At 54.4% G+C, this 19,049-nt stretch overlaps 1 protein-coding gene across 2 annotated transcripts in view; it reads right to left on the bottom strand.

Annotated features, from left to right (window-relative positions):
- Window positions 1–2,905: 2,905 nt before the first annotated feature.
- MECP2 (methyl-CpG binding protein 2) overlaps window positions 2,906–19,049 on the bottom strand; it is a 66,791-nt gene continuing 50,647 nt past the window's right edge. Inside the window, exons 1-3 of one of the 2 annotated variants that reach the window (XM_081794045.1) lie at window positions 12,657–12,713; window positions 11,428–11,482; window positions 2,906–11,318 (exon numbers count right to left, since the gene is read on the bottom strand). In XM_081794045.1, the coding sequence (XP_081650171.1) occupies window positions 10,399–11,190 (792 nt within the window). In that variant the 5' untranslated portion in view covers window positions 11,191–11,318; window positions 11,428–11,482; window positions 12,657–12,713 and the 3' untranslated portion in view covers window positions 2,906–10,398. Of the gene's footprint in view, window positions 11,483–12,656; window positions 13,008–19,049 lie in introns of those variants that run through there. The other variant, XM_081794044.1, reaches the window with a different exon arrangement.

Below are 19,049 nucleotides of genomic sequence, written 5' to 3'. Positions count from 1 at the left end.
GCTCGGCTCCCAGCCTCCTTGAGGTCTTCACCACGTTAGTGTCTCTTGCCCCTTCCCACAGTGCTCTGCAGCCATGGACTTCTTTGGGTTCTCTGGCGCTCCTCCATTCCAGCAGCCACTATCCTCCGCTCATTTCCCTGAACATCTCGGGAGTCCGCTTCTTCCCCACAGGCCCATTGCTCTCACTGCTCCCTCCTACCTGGGGGACCTTCGGCCCCTAGCTCCCTCTGGGCAGAGCTGCCTGCTGCCCCTGGGGCGTCCTTTTGGAGCCTCTGCACTTGTTTGCCTCCCCCACTAGATGGGGGAAGACCCCAGCAAGCAGCAGCGGTGCCTTCCTCTTTTGTTTCTCCAGTTGGATGCGTGCTTGCAAGGCAACAGGTGTCCTTCCCTGACCCCCCGCCCCCAGTCCCGACCGGTAGTGGGCTCCCCTCCAGGCCGTTCTCCGGACATGGGCCTCCGATGGGAGGCTCTTCCCAGAAGCCACAGCCATTGCCAGCCACACCCTGAGCCCCAGTGGCTTCTCATGGGACAGCCTTTACAAAGACAACCGACTCTGGCGCGGGAAAGCCTCCTGCACGCACACACTGAGCTCTAAGGGAAGAGCAACGCGCTCCTCCTTGCTCACTGCTGGACAGCGGCTCCCAAGACGGGCCGGCACGCGAGAAATGTTCAGTATACACAGGTCGCATTTCAACCCTTTGTTTTCACATTCAAGGCCAGGATATTGGAGTGCACCTTTTAGCAGCTGTGTCCACATTTGCATGTGAAGCCGGGCTCTGAGGCGTCGTTCCCTCCAGCCCGGCAACAGCCTGCTGAGAACTGCTGCGGCAGGGCACGCAGCTCCTGAACGCGGGCTTTGCAAAAGGTCTGCACACCCACGGTGATGACAGCGCCCCCTGTGGGCAGGGGGCCGGGTCAGCAGGCGCAGGAGGAGCCGCAGCGGGGGGATGGCTGGGTGTTAACCAAAGCACCCGGACAGAGTAGGCGCCCCCGCCACGGCCCCCAGGAGCGGGAAAGTTGTGCTTCCGTGCAGAAGGCCTGCGGCCCGCTGGCCTCTGGACCTGGGGCACGGCGGGCCGCCCCCGCGCCGGGCCCTTCCCGGCCTGCCACCCCAGGGCGCCCCGTCACACGCAGGAGCAGTGTGCCTGGAAGGCGTAGCCTCGGAAGCCAGGGGGAGGTGGTGTATGGAGGAGACTGCTCTTTCCTCCCAAGGCCGACCTGACAGCGGCTGGCTGTCGTGTTCGGGGGCAGCCAGATGGAATCAGGAGACACCACCATGCTGTCCTGTGAGCTGTCTGATAATGAAAGCCCAGACCTTGAGTCACTTTCACAGAGAGATTTATCGAGAATGCTAACAGCACAGGATACAGTACTTCCCAACAAAAGGTGCAAACGCGTCACTTAGAAAGGCATGCTGAGTATTCTTTGCTTTCACACGTATTAAAAAACTTACAAAAATAAAATAAAACTGCGTGCTGCCCATCTTTTCAAATAGTAAAAGAACCTCATGAAAAAATCACTTGATTTTACAACAAAAGACACAAACGGACATTTTTATGTAAATTTATAAGGCAAACTCTTTATATAATAAATAGGTTACAGGGATTCAGTGGGGGGGGGTGTTTTTGAAACGTATACAGGTACATTCAGACAGGTTTACTGAAATGGTACAAATTTCCTTAATAAATTGCCTTTTGTTTTTAAATATATCAGTGCTTTCAGTCATTTGGCTATACACAAAGAACCTTTTTTTGAACACTACAAAAAAGCAATCAATATTTTTTGTTTTTAAAACAACCTACTTATTTTCTAAAGTAATTGTCCCAAAACACAAAAACCAAAGGTGAATGCGATGGAGGGCTTTTGGAGACATCTCTAACCAAGTCTGTCCTGGGCTGCTCCCCGGCCCGCACACACCTCTCTCCCACCCTTGGCCGGGTTTCCGGCTGGAGCTCCTCTGTCTAGGGCGACCGGTGTCACTGCGAATCGGGAGGGGGCAGCCACCCTGCTTGGTTCTTCCCATGTGCAAATAGTCTTGACAGTCAGCATTGTCCTCGCCTTGGGGGGGGGGGGTGCTGGGTGCTAAGGGAGCACACATCTGTCCCTGTTCCATGAGCCCAGAACAATGGTGTGGGTAACGGCTTTTTTCAGAAGGATCTGGTTTTGCCAAGGAAAGGGAAGCACGAATTTGTCATGCCCAAATTTTGCTGGGGATCAGATGACAGCAAAGAGAGTGCACCCCTCCCCCATCATCAGATCACCCCGGATGGTGAAGAATCTACAGGTCGCATGAAGTGTTGTGGACTTCGGGACAGGGTGGGATGTGATGGAGGTGTCCCGAATGGTAATGCCCATCACCTGGCCCATCCGGGAAGAGCCGCATCGGGTGGAGAGTGGCCATCTGCCCTGCGAACACACACTTGACTCTGTGGCCACAGTGGAGGTCCCCAGGGAGGTGACCACCTTTCGTCCGAGCTGTGCTGCTCGGGATGGCCCTATCCTCCTCCCGCTGACGCGAGGTCGGCTCTGCCCACACCCCTCCTGTCTCCCTTCAAAGGGACACCAACCTCGTCTGTCCTTGAAAGTAATGATGATGCTAATAATCTCAGGGGGAAAAAAGGCAATAGAATCCACTGGGTGGAACGAAACCTGGTTTTGCTCTTTGAAAATGGCAACACATCAGCTATTTGGTCCGTTGGTTTAGGCTTAACTTCCTTGGGTGGCTTCTGGCTGATCTCGGCAGGGGTCATCTCTTCGGAACTCCCCTCCTGGGGAAAAAGGACAGCCCCCCTCATCTTGGTCACCATCCCCTCCCTCCAAATCCTTTTGTTTGTAAAGAAAAGGTGTCTAGAAGCATTTGTCTCTGGAACAATTACTTTAAACATGGTTACAATACAGACTTCAGTTCAAACACAGAAGAGATTTACTTAGCAAATTTCCTTTCACCCACCAAAAATTACACAAATATAAGCCTCAACACCACAGTTAAGAGGATCAGTAGAGAGAACCTCATGTTTGGAACACAAAAGGAGAAGGAAAAACCAAACCAAACCCAAACGGAAAAACCCCAGAACAATGGGAGGGTGAAGGAGGAGGGGAGGAGAGCAAACACAGCACACGTTACAGTGTCCGGGTACACGGGAGCCCAGCGCGAGGAAAGGGCTCGGCACACATTGAGTAACAGTCCTGGTGATATTTGGTCATATATTCATCAACTACTGACTCTGGAGCGGCCGTTATTGATTGAAGCAGTGACAAATCAAACGGAAAAGGAGGCCTCGGTAGCAAGGGAAGGAGCAGGCTTCAAGTTCTGCAAGCCTTTTGCACTCCACCGTCCAGCTCCCCAGAAACACTCGACTGGGTGGGCCCTGCTCCGTCCAGGCGGGCGAGAGGTCACCGCGTGAGGCTAACTCGGGCGCTGATTTCAGTCGGAAAGCACGTGCTTTCAGCGGACACACGTGGACACCCACCTGTTAGCGGCAAACACCGGCGGCAACGGCCCCCTCGCCTCGTCTGCCCCCACCCCAGGCTGGGTGGGAAGGACGCTGTGACCCACCGCTAATACTGACCGCAGGCTGGAGCCGGCCCCACGCTGGGCCCACAGGCTGCCCCGGCCCGGGGCCTCCGAGGGGCCCACGGCTAGCCTGGCCACCCAAAGGGCTTATGAGCGTTTCTCTTTTGGTTCAGGCCTCAGAAGAAGTACTGATGCAGGGAGGGAAGCTTTTGGCCCTGGTGATTATAATGCTCTCTGCTTTGGAAGAACAAGTTTCTGGGTTTTGTTTTTTTGTTTTTGTTTTTGTTTTTTTTTGGTGTTTTTTACTTACTTAAAAAAAACAATCAAAAAGAAGTGTTACGGCTAAACTCTAGCAGATATTGCTCGTTAAGAATTACAAAAGCAAATGCGGTTACTCGTAGGACGGGGGAGAAGAGAAAGGGATGTTTCTGGAGTCTTTGCCACCTCCTAGAGGGGACCCGGTGGACTCTCGTATGTGGTTCTGGGGTCCCTGGTGCTCTACCTGGTGCAGCTCACACATTCAGAGAGGTGACAGGCCCCCCAGCTCCCCTCCAGTCTCGGCAAAGCGGAAGCCCTACTGGCGGGGAGGCCTGTTGAGCTGGCCCTCCAGACGCCATCACTCTGACTGCGTCACCGGGAGGGGCGGGGGCGGGGGGTCAGGCCACCCCCTCCCCGTGGACTCCAGCTGCCCCACCCAGACGGCAAAGGGAGCCAGGTGGTGCCAGCTACATTCCAGACTTTGCCAGGGCAAGGAAGCGCTCTCGCGCCCACCCGCTGAGGTGAACTGACTCGCACCAGCATCCTGGGACTTCTCTCACGAGCATGGGAGAAACAGTGCAAAACCCGGACGCTGCCTGGAGCCTCCTTAGCTTGGCACAGGGAAGCCCTTAAAAGAAGCGAGGAAAGACCACGGATCTGCTTGGACAGAAGAAGTGACCAGCAGACAGATTTGTAGTTTTTTGTTTTTTTTTTTTTGTTGTTTTTTTTTTTTGTTTTTTTTTTGTTTTTTATTTTCCCTTGTCCTATGCTATGGTTATCAGAAATATTGTAATTAAGCAACAGGTATAATTTTAACAGGTCTTTTTGTGTGTGTGTGTGGAGCCACAAGCAAAATGAGTTTATAATTGTGCAATATACAGATATATATATAAAAATTCAACTGCTCTGTGTGTCTAGTTGGTGCATTTTAAATAAAAGGGACAGAAAAACTAAAAGCGAAGCTAAAAAGCAAAACAAAAGCCCAGGATAGAGACCAAGCAGGCCTATGCGTATAGTCTATAAGGTACTGGATATAATCAGGGTCACCAGGAGGAACAGCTCTGTCACTGGACACACAAACACTGAGGGAGAGGGACTACCAGTGGGCAGGAGCCAAACCTCTTGGCCTTTTCATCTCATTGTCTCTTGCTGCCGAGGACCTGAGAAAAGGGGAGCCGGAAGGGGGCTGGGGAGCAAAGGCAATTTGCAGGTTTCCCGGATGCTCTCAAACTCCAAGGCCGGACTTCCCTTCCGGAGGGTCTCGGTTCCGCCCGGCACCTGTTCTTATGCCTGCCGTCCCTCCGGCCCAGGGGCTCTCACTGGTGAGGGGCGAGGGGGACACGCACCACAGTGGGTGCTCAGGCCACTGTCTTCCCCTCCGAGCGCAGAAGGGAGCACCGCTTCACCTAGGCCCTGGGCCCCAGGGAGAGCAGAGCGGGGGGAATGTCCTCAGGGCACAGGCCAAGGCTGAAAGGGACACCTCACCCTCACCTTCCTAGTTGCCTGGGCCCTAGGACCCTAGAACTCCCTTTTTACTGAAAAACCAGCACTTGGGGAGGGCCCTGTCGAGATGAGAAAGGAGCAAAGAACAGGTGGTGCTCGGTGGTGAGGACGTTGCAGGCCTCTGGAGTCACTGGTGAAACTCTGCTTCCCACACCAAGCGCTGGGCTCCTACAGGTCTGGGACCAGGCGGGCGGCCCCACAGGACAGGATGGCCCCGAGCCTCAGACCCAGCAGCTTCAGGCTGGATTCCCCTTTTCCTGCAGCACTCACCACATGTCAGGCCAAGCTCCAAGTTGTTTTAGATCAGCATTTCTGCAAAAGCTTGGTCTTATTCATTCAGCAACATTGAAATGTGGTTTTCTGCCAAATGTTTTCTAGGTTTTCCTTCTGAATTGTCAAGAACAGGTTTCAGTGTTCACTTTTTTTTTTTTTTTTTTTTTTTTTTTTTTTACCATTTAATATGTAACTTCAGACCCTGGGGGAGGCAGTATCCTAGCGATTGATAACAATTAGACTATGCCTTTTCTAAAGATCGATAACAGTAGCTGAAAGAGAAAGACGCAAAAATGGAGACTCAACAAACCCCTCCAGAGTGGACGAGTTTACTGATGAAGAGAGCAAAGGGGGGGCCCTTACAGAGAACAGAGTAAGATCAGGAACGCGACACGGTGGGGCCGCAGGGGCACAGGAGCAGGGCTTCTACCACAGGCGGGGCGACGCTGCCATGCTTGCCCCCACCCCCACCCCCACGAGCCAGGACTCCTGGAACTGGCTAGGCAAAGGCCCGCAGGGCTCTAGACATAGCTCGCTTCCTGAGGTCTGGCCCATCAGTCCTAGAATCTGTGTGTGAAACTCCGATCAGGAAACGATTCGGGGGGGACACTGGCTAGGAAAGGGTGCGCAAAAGGCTTCTCCAAGAACCGGCACCTGTGACCTTCCCTGGCTCCATCAGCCCCGAGAGCCGGGTGGGAATGCTCTGGAAAGGGGATACGGAGTTTGGCTGCCGGGCTCTACCTGGGCCCTGCAAGATCCAGTCGGCCCCACCTGGTGAATTCAGTTCATACCTTTTGCTCCTTCCTGCGCTTCGGCTGCTTTATTAAAAGTTACTTAAATGCAGAGGTCCTGTCAGCTAGAGAAACCCTTTTCCCTCTAAACATGGCAGTTTGTTTCGGACTAGTACCCTCTTTCACATCCTTGTCACAGCAGTGAAAAGCTGGGCAGAGGAGCAGGTGACAAGTTGGGGCTCCTCCGGGTCCTAGTGCCACCACTGGTGGCCTCGAGCCAGGAACGGTGCCCTTGAACGGACTGTTGCCCACACCTGCACGGGGTCTCAGGAGTAGAAGCCAGGTGCCGGCTGTGGCCAGGGTCCCCGGGCCACCACCACGGCTTGTACCCTCCAGGAAGTTGAGGGGCTGGGGTCCTTGGGTAGTTTGGCACTGACGGACTTGGGGAACGGGGCATTTCTAGGTGTCTCCTGTGCCTTCTGATGTGGGAATACAGCAGCGGCAGAAGGGAGCTGTCTTAGAGCCTGGCTGTGGCTCAGTGCCCTGCTTCACTACAGTGTCAAGGCCAGCAATTCCACTGGTTAGGGCAGGCCCACCAGTGGGCAGGGCACAGCTGGGCTAGGCATTGTGGGAGGAGCTCGAGGGCCTATGGCATTCTGTTGGGAGAGGAGGTAGTAACTAACAGCTAGAACGAGGGCTGGGGTGACTGAAAGGGACTCTGTGACCTAGCCCCACAGACAGGTATCTAAAAGCTGTTGGTTAATTTCTGTACTCTTCACACAGTCCCTAAAAGATGCCCCCAATCTTCGGGGTGGCCGAGTACACACAAAATTGAGGTCACACCCCCAAACTGGGCTGGACACAGCTGGTGAGAATCCCGTGGCCTGGCTTTCCCTCCAACCTCCTATCAACCTGACCCAGGACAGGGGTGGCATGGGAGCTGCAGGGCCCCTGCCTGCCAGGGCAATAAACCACCACGGCGACCTGCTTAATGGTGACTTACTCGTGGTGCCTTTATTAGGTGCAGAAGAGGGAATGTGGAGGAAAGGGGAGAAGGAGAGAAAACCCTACAGAGCCCCAGGCGCTGCCTGCGGCTTTGGAACTGTAAGGAGAAGCAGCCGGGGAGTGAGGGGCTGCAGGTCAGGCCGGGTAGAAGGAAAATGACACTTGAAATGCTGTGCCCTCAACCACCAATGCCCAGGCAGCCCCTGAACGGTCCTGGGTGAAAGGGGGGGGGGGCATGGTGGGCCCCACGCTCGTCTTCCCAGGACCAGATGGTACTGAGCTGATGGGGAGGCCAGCTCTTGTCTTGACACTGGTTCCAGGAGTCACATTCCACTGGACTAAGTGTAATGCATAAAAACCCAACCGACCAGAACGGACGGCGTCTCCACGACAAACTGGCCGGACGCTGTACTTGCGTGGATAGGCATCCTTTGTGGGTGCCGGGAGTGCGAGGCTACTTCGGGGTCAGGAGCCTTTTGTCCTTGAAGGAAGAGGGGTCCTGAAGGACTCGCCTCCTCCTCCAACCACCCCCCCCTTCCCTTCCTGGGGAGGAGTCAGAAGTGAAGCCCAGAGGGTCGACAGCAGAGCGGGTCTGGTTGTGGGACTTGCTTTTGCAGCATAGGGGAATGGGTACAGAAACACTACGAAGGCCAACTATGATTCTGCAAACAGAATGGGGGCAAACTCCCTTGCTTCTAACCATTCCGGAAGAGACAAACGCGATTTTTTCTTAAGCTACTGATTGGAACTGTCAACTATGGTTCCTGATCACTAAGGACTGGCAAGGAAGTGCTAGACGGTTTTTAGGATGTTTCACTCCTTCATGGTTACACCGCAGTAAGGAAGCCAGGGGACAATAACTGAAATACACGAGACAACACGCACTTGACAGTTCATGGCAGCAGCTCGCATGGGACGTGCTTGTGGGTGTTTCTGGAAGCATAAGACTGCTGTCTCATTTGCTACTTTGATAAGGTACTTCTCAGTTGGACAGATTTAGATATAAGAGACATCTCTGTAAACACAGAAAAGGATATACCAATATGATGAAGATATGCAGCTAGATAAGGACTTCCTGAACAGAGAATGAGGGGATGGGGTCCTAAATGGAGACTGATCAAGGAACACCCACAGCAAAGCCAAGCCTCTAAGCCCCCACACCACAGCCCTGGCAGAGAGGTGGAAACCTGGGGTGGGCTGGCCCCACCCAGTCTCCGGCAAGCAAAAGCCACACATTTTCCATCAGAGGAGAACTCGTGGTTAACTCAGAGGAGGAGCGGAGGGGCCAGGGGGCTAGGCGCTGGTCCCAGCCCAGATCTGGGGCACCTACATTCCTTCCCACCTGCTGCCTTGTTGCACTGCACTGTGCTAGCCGGGCCTGGAGGAGGCCAAGGTCAGGGCTGGGTTACTCAATGACTCCGGCAGGCCAAGGGGGCCTCTGTGCTACCCTCAGCTCCCAAATCCAAATCCGCCCAACTTCTCCTGCCTGTTTCTCTCAAGTAGAAGGTTCAGAAGGCCCAGAATGCAGGGTCTGACCAGGGAAGGGAGCTCCCTACGAGAGCAAGATCGTGCTGCTCTCTTGCCCTTCAGAGAAGCCAAGGTGCTAGGGCCAGGTGGACTCGGCAGAGCCCAGGGCTTCCTCAGGGCTCAGAACAGGGTGCGGCTGGGGCTGGGGCTGGGGCTGGGGCTGGGGCTGGGGCTGGGGCTGGCAGTGGGAAGGCCAAGGGCAGGGTGAGATCTGGGGGACTGAGCTGACCAGCATCAACTCAGGTAAAGTTGGAGACTGTGGGTACCTGGCGCAGAAGGGATGAACAAGGAGGGAAGAAATGAAAGGGTGAATGAGAGAAGGCAGAAATGGAAGGACAGAAAAGAAACCAATCAGGAAGTCCTTATAAAATTGCAGCAAACACTTAGAGTTTCGGAGCTTCGTGGGAACCCTATGTGCTGAGCCCACTTTAAAACAAGCGCAGGTATATACAGATCCAGGTAGTTCTAAACACCGTCACGTCTGGTGGCTTGAGGGACAAAGTGTCACCAGTTCAAGCCAGTTTGCTCTCAGAGCATGTTTGTTTTGAAGTGGGAACATGAAGACTCAATAGTGCAAATAGTTCTAAGCTGTCCCTAAAGGAGTAGAATTGGAAAGTTTTGGAAGAACATTTTCCCCTCCTTTCCCCTGGCCCCCCAACCTGTCCACTAGGCCTCTGTCTACCAGTCACAGACTGCTCTGAGCGACTAGGAATTCCATCGGCCCCACTGCTCTCTGCCACCCAGAGGAGCCGGGGCCAGCCTGCCCGCGCCCTGTCCTGCGGCTTCCACGGCCTCTGTCTAGCGCCACCCACTGGAGGACGGCCCCCCCGGCCGTCCTCTCTCCTGCGGCTCAGGCCAATCTACACCCAGCAGCTCAAGGACTGACTCCCTCCTAGCCATGCCGGAACTGGAGCGAACAGGTGCTTACTTCCCTGTTCTGTGAAATGTCCTAGTCGGTTTTGGATTGGGGCTGGCGTGGGGCCAGATTTGTGCCACCATGGGTGAGATCACACAGGCTGTAGCCACTGGCCATCTCTGTCTTTTTCTCTAAAGAATCCAACTGTCTCTCCTGCCTCACACCTCCTTGTCCCAATGTGGGTGGGGAACTGGGGTATAGGGATGGGGCAGGGGAGGGGGAGAGGAGAGGGCAGACTGGGGCACCAACGGCACCGGCACCGAAAAACGGGCGTGTCCTCTCAAGCACTCTCTGTCCCTAATGACCACACAGGGGGGAGGTCCGGGTGGGAGGGGAGGTGCAGGCACACCCTAAGAAGCCTGGTCAACAGCTTGTCTGGTCAGTAGTATCTGCAGCAAGCCTTGTTGAAGGAGCCTAGTTTAGAAAAGTGCAAAGCTACTTCTGGCCCTGGTTAGGTCTTCAACCTGACTGTGCTTGTCGGTAAGAAAAACATCCCAATGCTCCAACTACTCCCACCCTGAAGCCACGAAACTCTAAGTTTACTGAAAGAAAAAAAAATATTTTTTATTTCAGTTAATCGGGAAGCTTTGTCAGAGCCCTACCCATAAGGAGAAGAGACAACAGCTGCCTTTATTCTTGTTGGTTTGCTTTGCAATCCGCTCTGTGTAAAGTCAGCTAACTCTCTCGGTCACGGGCGTCCGGCTGTCCACAGGCTCCTCTCTGTTTGGCCTCGGCATGGAGGACGAGACAATGTCTTTGCGCTCTCCCTCCCCTCGGTGTTTGTACTTTTCTGCGGCCGTGGCAGCGGTCGCGACCGCGGGCTGAGTCTTAGCTGGCTCCTTGGGGCAGCCGTCGCTCTCCAGCGAGCCTCCTCTCGGCATCTTCTCCTCTTTGCAGACGCCGCTGCTCAAGTCCTGGGGCTCAGGGGGGCTGGCGGGGTCCTCGGAGCTCTGGGGCTCGGGTGGGGGCGGGGGCGGGGGCGGAAGCAGCGGCGCAGGCGCCTTCGGGGGCTCCGAGTGGTGGTGGTGGTGGTGGTGCTCCTTCTTGGGGGGTGAGGAGGCGCTGCCACCGCGCCCCTTGGGGCTGCTCTCCTTGCTTTTCCGCCCGGGGCTTTTGCAGGTCTTCAGTCCCTTTCCGCTCTTCTCGCCGAGGGTGGACACCAGCAGGGGCTTCACCACCTCCTTCACCTCGATGCTGACGGTCTCCCGGGTCTTGCGCTTCTTGATGGGGAGCACGGTCTCCTGCACGGACCGGATAGAAGACTCCTTCACTGCTTTCTTTTTGGCCTCCGCGGCGGCGGCCGCCACCACACTACCTGGCTTTCGGCCCCGCTTCTTGGGGATGGCCTGGGGGTCGGCCTCGGCTTTTCGCTTCCTGCCGGGGCGTTTGATAACCATGACCTGGGCTGACGTGGTGGCCCCACCCCCTTCGGCCTTGCTCCCCGGCGAAGCTTGAAAAGGCATCTTGACCAGAAGCTTCCCGGGACTTTTCTCCAGGACCCTTTTCACCTGCACACCCTCTGATGCTGCTGCCTTGGGTCTCGCAGTGCCGCTCCCTTTGGGGCGTCCCCGACCTCTGCCAGTTCCTGGAGCTTTGGGAGATTTGGGCTTCTTAGGTGGTTTCTGCTCTCGCCGGGAGGGGCTCCCTCTCCCAGTTACCGTGAAGTCAAAATCATTAGGGTCCAGGGAGGTGTCGCCTACCTTTTCGAAGTACGCAATCAACTCCACTTTAGAGCGAAAGGCTTTTCCCTGGGGACTGTGGGAACAAATGGAGAGACACAAAGAACGATTAGAAGCTTCCACAGGAATGTCAGATATGGGGCAGAGCAGAATGTGGTGAACTCTCCGACAGGATGCTCTGCAGCTACGACCTGCCTGATGGTGCTATTGAGCGAGAGGCCAGTCACATTAGAGAAGAGCCAAACGGGCTAAAACAGAGGGGCGCGGCCACAGTCAGGTCGCGCTGGGTGGTGGTGGGCCCCTTTAGGGCGTGCTCCAATGACGGAACAGCTCGGTGCTGGCTGCTCTCTGGCTCTTGCCTGGATGCCCCTGAGGATCCGTCTGCCACCAAGGCCCCTCCTCTGGCCGCCCCCCAAAGGGGCCAGGCCTAGGGACCCTCTTGAGCCACCAGGCTGGGGCCTACCCTGCTGGCTGGTGCCTGGGTCCAGGCAGTAAGTAGAGCACTCCTCTGTCTGAACCTGGACATGCCGCTTAGCCTCTCTGGGATCAGTTTCCTCATCTGTCAATAGGATAATGCTTTGCTCACCCTTCTCAGAGTTGTTGGAATCAAACGAGGTTGTCTGCAAATGTCCTTCAAAGTCTGTTAACCTTTTCTGGATCGTCTAAGGGCCAGAACTGAAATGCACTACTCATTCAGTCTTCCTCTGAAGCTCTGGCTTGGAAGTTACTCTGTTTCAATAGAAAATGCCCAACGACCAGCCCGAAGCTGGACAAATGCACAAAGGACAGCTGGAAAGGCACATGGTGCTCACTTGTGTCTCTCCCCGGAGGCCCTGTCAGAGAGCTCACCTTTCCCAACGTGATCCACAGAGTGGACCGAGCCCCGTCAACTCCAACCCTCGCTGTGGCCCTGGGCAGGCCCTACTGCTATGCCATCTTCAGACAAGACCCAAGGGCTGGTGGTTAGGTAAAGCCCTGCTACCCTGTGCATGCCTCACTCAGGGCAGTGATCTCTGCACACGGTCATTCCAAACCTACCTGGTTGGGCCCGCAAGTGGTGTTCATTAGGGAAGTCCCCCCCCCCCACCCCGGACCCAAGATAGGTTGATGCACACACATTTTCCTGATCGACAAGCAACGAAGAGCTGCCGTTCTTAAGGGATCCCCATTAGTTTCTTAGCACTTGCCCCCCGCCTCCTGCCTACCCAGCCTTCCCTGCTCTGCAGACGACACGAGTTGCCCTTACTTACTTGATCAAATACACATCATACTTCCCAGCGGAGCGGCCAGATTTCCTTTGCTTCAGCTTTCGGGTCCAGCCTTCAGGCAGAGTGGGATCGTCATACATGGGTCCCCGGTCACGAATGATGGAGCGCCGCTGTTTAGGGGAGGCAGAAGCTTCCGGGACGGCTGGGGCTGTGCCTGACCCTTCTGAGGTCTCCGCTTTGCCTGCCTCTGCTGGTTCAGCAGAGTGGTGGGCGGGTGGCTGCAGGGGCTCATGCTTGCCCTCTTTGTCTTCTTTCTTATCCTTCTTCACCTTTTTGAACTTCAGAGGTTTGTCCTTGAGGCCCTGGAGATCCTGGTCTTCTGACTTTTCTTCCCTGAAGTGTTAAATAAGTATGTAAGCATCACAGGGAACACAACAGCAGTCTGTAGAAAACGTCAGCATCGGCAGGCCTGGAGCACGCCGGCGCGGGCGGGGCTCTGAGAGACAGGGCCGCCACCCCCCGCCAGCCGAAGCTCATCGGATCTTGACGCCTTTTCCCTTCAGGAGGTCTTTGGGGGCTTTGGGCTTTGCCCCCCTGCTGTGACCACTGTGAGGCCTTCTGCCCCACGCCCACCCCTAGCATGCAGGACAGTAAACAGCTTGTACAGGTGGCATTCTTCCGGATAGAAACACCATGTGGCTTCTTAGTACACTGCCTTGGAAGAGGCCAATTTACAAGCCGTGCCCAGGGGCCTCTGGGCTTGCTGGCTAACAAGAGGCCCTTGGCTGCCGGAGAGGGAGCTGCCCACCCAAAACGTGGGCAGGGCTACTCTTCATGAAGGCCTGGCTTGGGTGTTACTATGGCCTCTGTATTTTAGATTTTCTCCCATGCGTGCTTGACCAAAAGCAGTTGTGGGGCACAGGACGACTCGCTGATGGTGACACAGCCTAGCGCTACCCCCCGGGGAGGTGGCACACAGCACAGTGCTGTGGTAAGAACACGCAGGTTTGGAGCCAGCCAAGCTGAGCTCAAATCCTGACTTGGCAATTTCTAAACATGGACCTGAGCAAGTGACCCCAACATCCCATACCTCAGTTTCCTCATCTCGACAATAGGTACCAACATCCCAGAGGCACTATCTAAAGACTGGCCAACTCGGGCAATCGGAAACGGTTGACATTCCCTTCTAACACAGGACCGCCTCGGCCTCGACCAATGACCACCCGACGACCACCGGAACGGAGAGGCAAAGACCAAGGCACAGAGGAGCACCCTCCCCGCTCCTCCTCAACTGGCAGAGCTCCTTCCCCATACTTCGGATCCACCTGGCAGGGTCCCTTCCTTGGGTATGTCAGAAATGATCACCACGAGGCCCTGGGCCCTGGAATCAGAGCCTGGCCACGATGTTCTCAGGCAGGGCTTAGAGGGCTGGAACATGACCCGGGGCCGGGGAGGCTTGGGAGGAATTGTGGGCTCGGGATCGGCTGTCTGCTGGTCTCTCAGCAATTCATTCTAGAAAAGAATCAGTCTATTCCTGTCCTCAGTATCTTAGCCCTAGAGCTGTCCAGTCCCATTTGGCTTGTGTCAGCATTGGTCACTGCCTCATGGCCGGTCTGCCCCAAGCAACTTCCCCCTTGTTCACACTGGGGAGACTCCAATGAAGGCACTGTGGTGTGCAATGCAAACCCGATTCAAATGATGTGGGTAAGTTGCCACAGGCACGTTAGTATCAGGACTTGGCACCGTTAGGACATGCCTTTTTTGAACAGCTCAAGTCAGGGGTAGGGAGACAGGCTCACCCCTGAGATTCTCCGCATCCTGGGTCCTCCTCTAGCAGTTCAGGGCTCTGAGCCTGGCTCTCACGGTCACCCTGATTCAGTCCAAGGCCCGTAGGAGACTTTTTCTTACTGAAAAGTGAGGGTCCCTAGCCTGTTACAGCACAGAGCTTAGTTTTCCCAGAGCTTAGTTTTCCATTTTCACAGTCTTAGCTTCCCAGTAGGAAATGAAGAAGGATCCTGGGAAGCTGGGCGTGGCCTGCAACCCACCATCACAGAGGGGAGAAAGGGAGCTTGTCAGCATCAGAGTGGTGGATGGACTGGAACAGTCACTTTCACACAGTCTACAGGGGCGCTGCTTGCTGAAGGCCAGGGCTGCTCCCTGGAAACTGGACAGTCCTGGAGTCAGAGAACAACACTGCACCCGTGGGAAAGGTCTGGCTTCTTCAGAATGCTCACTTATATTCCCCAAATAGTTTAACCACTGTAAGGTCAAGTACAAACCACACGTCCCAGGAACTCCTCTTAGATACAATCAAGGGTGCCGATGCCATCAATGGCAATCCCTTCTAGAACTCTATCCTCAAGAGACACTCCCAGAAATGCAAAACACAATAGGTGTAGGAGGTTATTTGTAACGGCATTATTTTTCGTGGCCCGATACTGCAGACAACTCAAGACAGCTGCCAGCAAGGATGTGAGGAATGGGCAACACCGTGGCCACAGCGTGGAGAGCCATGCAGCTGGAGAGGGTGGAGCCCCTGCAGATCGCCTACAGATCGATGGATCATAGGCCGCCTTTCGCCTTTCGCGTGATCAACGAGGTAAGAAGCGCTTCCTAGTCCCGGGTGGGTGCGAATGAGGGAAGGTACAGGCACAAGGTGTCTTGGAATCACATACGAGCTTACATCATAACCAAAATGAAAATGAAGATAAGAGGTGACAAAACCATACTATATTGAATACAAACACAAACAAATGAATTGAACTGTGTATCAAACTGACAACATACCGCAGAGAAAAGATTTATTTCAAGTATCTCTGACCACAGTGCTCTGCACATCCTTGGTGGGATATATCTAAGACCCAGTATGACACGTCAGGGGCAGGGAATGCACCCCGTGTCCATGGAGGGAACCAGGCCAGCCCCTGGGAGAAGAGGGTGGTTGTGGTTCTGAGGTGGCCTGTGGGGATGGAAAGGCAGGGGAGTGCTTAGAAGGAGAAAGGGAAAGTCAAAGGACACAGGGGCTGGCTGGAAGGGCTCCTTGCACTAGATGACACTGTGGCAAGGGGAGTATCCAAAAGGACACACTGACTGGAACACAATGAGGGACAAAAGAGAGAAAAGCCTACAGGAGGCAAGGGGGCAAGCCATATGGCTATGTGCCAGAAGGTTCTGGGCAGCAGAGAGGCCTCAAGAGAGATGTGGAGGGCTTTGTCAGGTTGCTACTGGGGCGCCTTGGGTGGGGGGTGGGACGAGGGCTCTTATCTTCAAAGGATCACTCTACTTTTGGATCAGAGCAGACTGTGGGGAGGCCAGAGAGGAAAGCAGGGAGGACCCGTGAGAAGCCTGTCTTTTTAAATGTTTATATATTTTTGAGAGACAGAGCGCGAGCAGGGGAGGGGCAGAGAGAGGGAGATGCAGGATCCGAAGCACATTCTAGGCTCTGAGCTGTCAGCAGAGCCCGACATGAACTACGTGATCATGACCTGAGCCGAAGTTGGCCGCTCAACCAACTGAGCCCCCCAGGCGCCCTGAGAAGCCTGCTCTTGCAGTGGTCTCCTTGTGGCCCAGGGTGCGGACAGCGGACAGTCTGGGATGTGATGAGGGGTGGAGTGACAGAGCTGATAGGCAGGCTGGTGTGGGTGAGGGGAGGGGATGAACTGAGGACCATGGCCAATGCCTAGGAGGATGGTGGTGCCACTGACTGAGGACAGGGAATCCTGGGCCAGGAACAGGGGCTGGTTATAGCCACCTTGACAGAGGTTCAAGGAGAGGAGAACGTAGCTCTTTGATACTAGTCACAGAGGGGAGACCCAGCTGTGCCCAGACTCTGACTTGGGCCCAAGTTAACTGTTCGGGTTTTTTAAAAAAGCTTTTTATTGTGATAAAACAGTTATAACATAAAATTTACCTTTAAACCCTATCTAAGTGCATAATAAACAAACTTTTTTTTAAAAGTAGGTTTCACGCCCAGCGTGGACACCAATGCAGGGCTTGAACTCATGACCCTGAGATCAAGACCTGAGTTGAGATCAAGAGTTGGACGCTTAACTGACTGAGCCACCGAGGTGCCCCATAAACGAACTTTTAATAGCACCAAAGATGAGGAATAAAAGGGCCTTTAACTCTGTGATATTTTGGTTCTTTTATTTTTAAAAAATGTTTATTTTTGAGAGAGTGAGTGAGAGAGCGAGTGCGTGTGTGCCTGCAAGCAGGGGAGGGGCAGAGAGTGAGGGAGACACAGGATCTGAAGCAGGATCTGTGCTGGCAGCAGAGAACCCGAAGCAGGGCTCGAACTCACAAACCGTGAGATCATGACCTGAGCCGAACTCGGACACTTAATCGAATGAGCCACCCAGGTGCCCATATTTTAGTCCTTTTAAGTTAAAATTCTGTGAGGCAGCTATGACAATATGGTGATTTTCAATTCTGTGCACTGAGGTGCACACAGGTGTTGGCTACTTTATTTTGACTGCTACTTCTCTACAAAAACAAATGACAAAAGCCCACAAAGAAGCCTGGAGGCCATTCCACTGGGCGTGGACTGGAGGTAAAAATGCAAAACAGGTAATCCACCTGCTCAATCCTAGGGTGCCCCAACTCCCTAAGGCCTCCCCACCAGGGGTTTATGGAGTTTGCTGAAACACATACTTTTTCAGACACCAAACAGCCCTCTTTATCATCCCTTGAATCAGACCACTTATATATGCATGCACACACACAATCTTGAGATGAGAACGGAGTGAGCACCTAGTTCCCAAGTTCATATATTCTGGAGTTGAGAGTACCCTCAGAAAAGCCACCCACCCAACTCTTCAGTGTTACAGATGCAAAGGAAGTCCAACCACACAAGACAACTCATCTGAGGTCACAGTTGAGTCGATGTGTTCATCAACCACCCTTGCCTTGAGCCCGACTCTGCCAGGGGCTGGGACGTCAGAGCAGAATTAACATCATTCTTTGGTCTTCAAGAGCCCTCAGTTTAGTCAGGGGGACAACGAAGTAACAAAAAAACAGTGGCAGCCTTCCCTGCTCCAGGCACAGGGGAAGCCCAGAGATGGGGATTCCCCGGAGGAGGAAGGCCTGAGCTGGGTTTCGGGGCTGATGGAGCTCCACCGGCTGGCAAGAAGGGCTCAGGACAGGCCAGCGATATCAACAGCCCCATCCCTAGGAGGAGGAGCGACTAACGACGCCTATCCTGTGTAAGCAATGTCTCTGGACTGGCCCCTCTCTCTTCTTCTGGGTTAAGATGGCACTTCTGAGAAGCCTTCCCTGCTCCTGCCCCACCCCCCAATCCCATGAGCAAGAACGCCCTACGCACCCCAGTGTACTTGGAATACACCACTATGTGGGTCAATGCCCCCTAGACGGCATGTGCCTTCTTAACCGTCATCTCTCCACTTGATGCACAGGGCCAGGCACAGGAGTGCCAAGTGGCCATCACAACCCAGACGCTGTACTACCTATGCTTCTTTTGATGGCCGTATCCCTTTGACTAACAGCTTTGACGAGCACGGGCTAGCTTAACACCCAAGCAGGCACGCTCTGAGTAAGCGAATAAATGATGAGTTTGGGTGCTACTGTGGCCTGCTGAGCGCTGGCGGGTTAGGGCTGGCAGGGGATGAGGCTGGGGCGGTCACAGTGAGGGCCTGGGAGCACAGGCAGTGACAGTCTATGGTGACAGGGAGGGTGGGGTCACGGGGGCAGCAGTATGGAGGATGGCTACACTGGGAGGATGGGCTCTATCTAGGCTTCCAAGGATCAGCATCAGGTCTGTAGACGCTCCTCCTGTGCAAACTACATAAAATGCTAGACCGAACGTCTTCCAGAAGACACTGGAGAAGACACTTTAAAAAGTTTTACCTGCACTTGCAAGCTGGTGAAAAAGCAAGGAATACACGGTTTAAAGAGTAAGGGAAGGAAGGTAGGGGATCCTGTTGTACGGCGAAATCTGGCAGGCGCCCCCCTTAACAGGTGATCAAACTGAGCACCACTGACCATGGCAGAAGTGCCATGCAGGAGGACCATCAACACTGTCCCATCCTGCAAGAAGAGGTAACTAAGGTCATAAGGAAACAACTGGAAGAGTCCAAAGAGAGGGGGGGCATTCCACCCAACTGTGGAACTGGACCCTTCAAAACCGTCTGCGGCCTGGAAGAAAAAGTTCGGGAGCTACTCCCAATTAAAGAGGACAGCACGAGGCAACAAGCGATCCGGTACCGGCCCCTGGTTCGAAGGCACTAAATGGGTAGTAATGGGGCATGCGGGGAACATGAAGGTGGTCCCACGTTAGCACGGCGCCAAACTCCTGAGGGTCAAAATGCACCGGATGCTCTTAGGAGTGTGACGCAGTGGCCGTGACTCAGGGAAACGCGTGGTACTGACATGGCGGCACGGTTGAAAAGGGGTGTGTGGAAGACATCCGTGTCACTGAAG

The sequence above is a fragment of the Panthera onca genome, chromosome X (assembly GCF_046562875.1).
Source record: "Panthera onca isolate mPanOnc1 chromosome X, mPanOnc1 haplotype 2, whole genome shotgun sequence".
In the NCBI taxonomy this organism is placed as follows: Eukaryota; Metazoa; Chordata; class Mammalia; order Carnivora; family Felidae; genus Panthera; species Panthera onca.
Note: the sequence above shows the minus strand (reverse complement) of the source record. Positions and strands in the feature narration are given on the sequence as shown.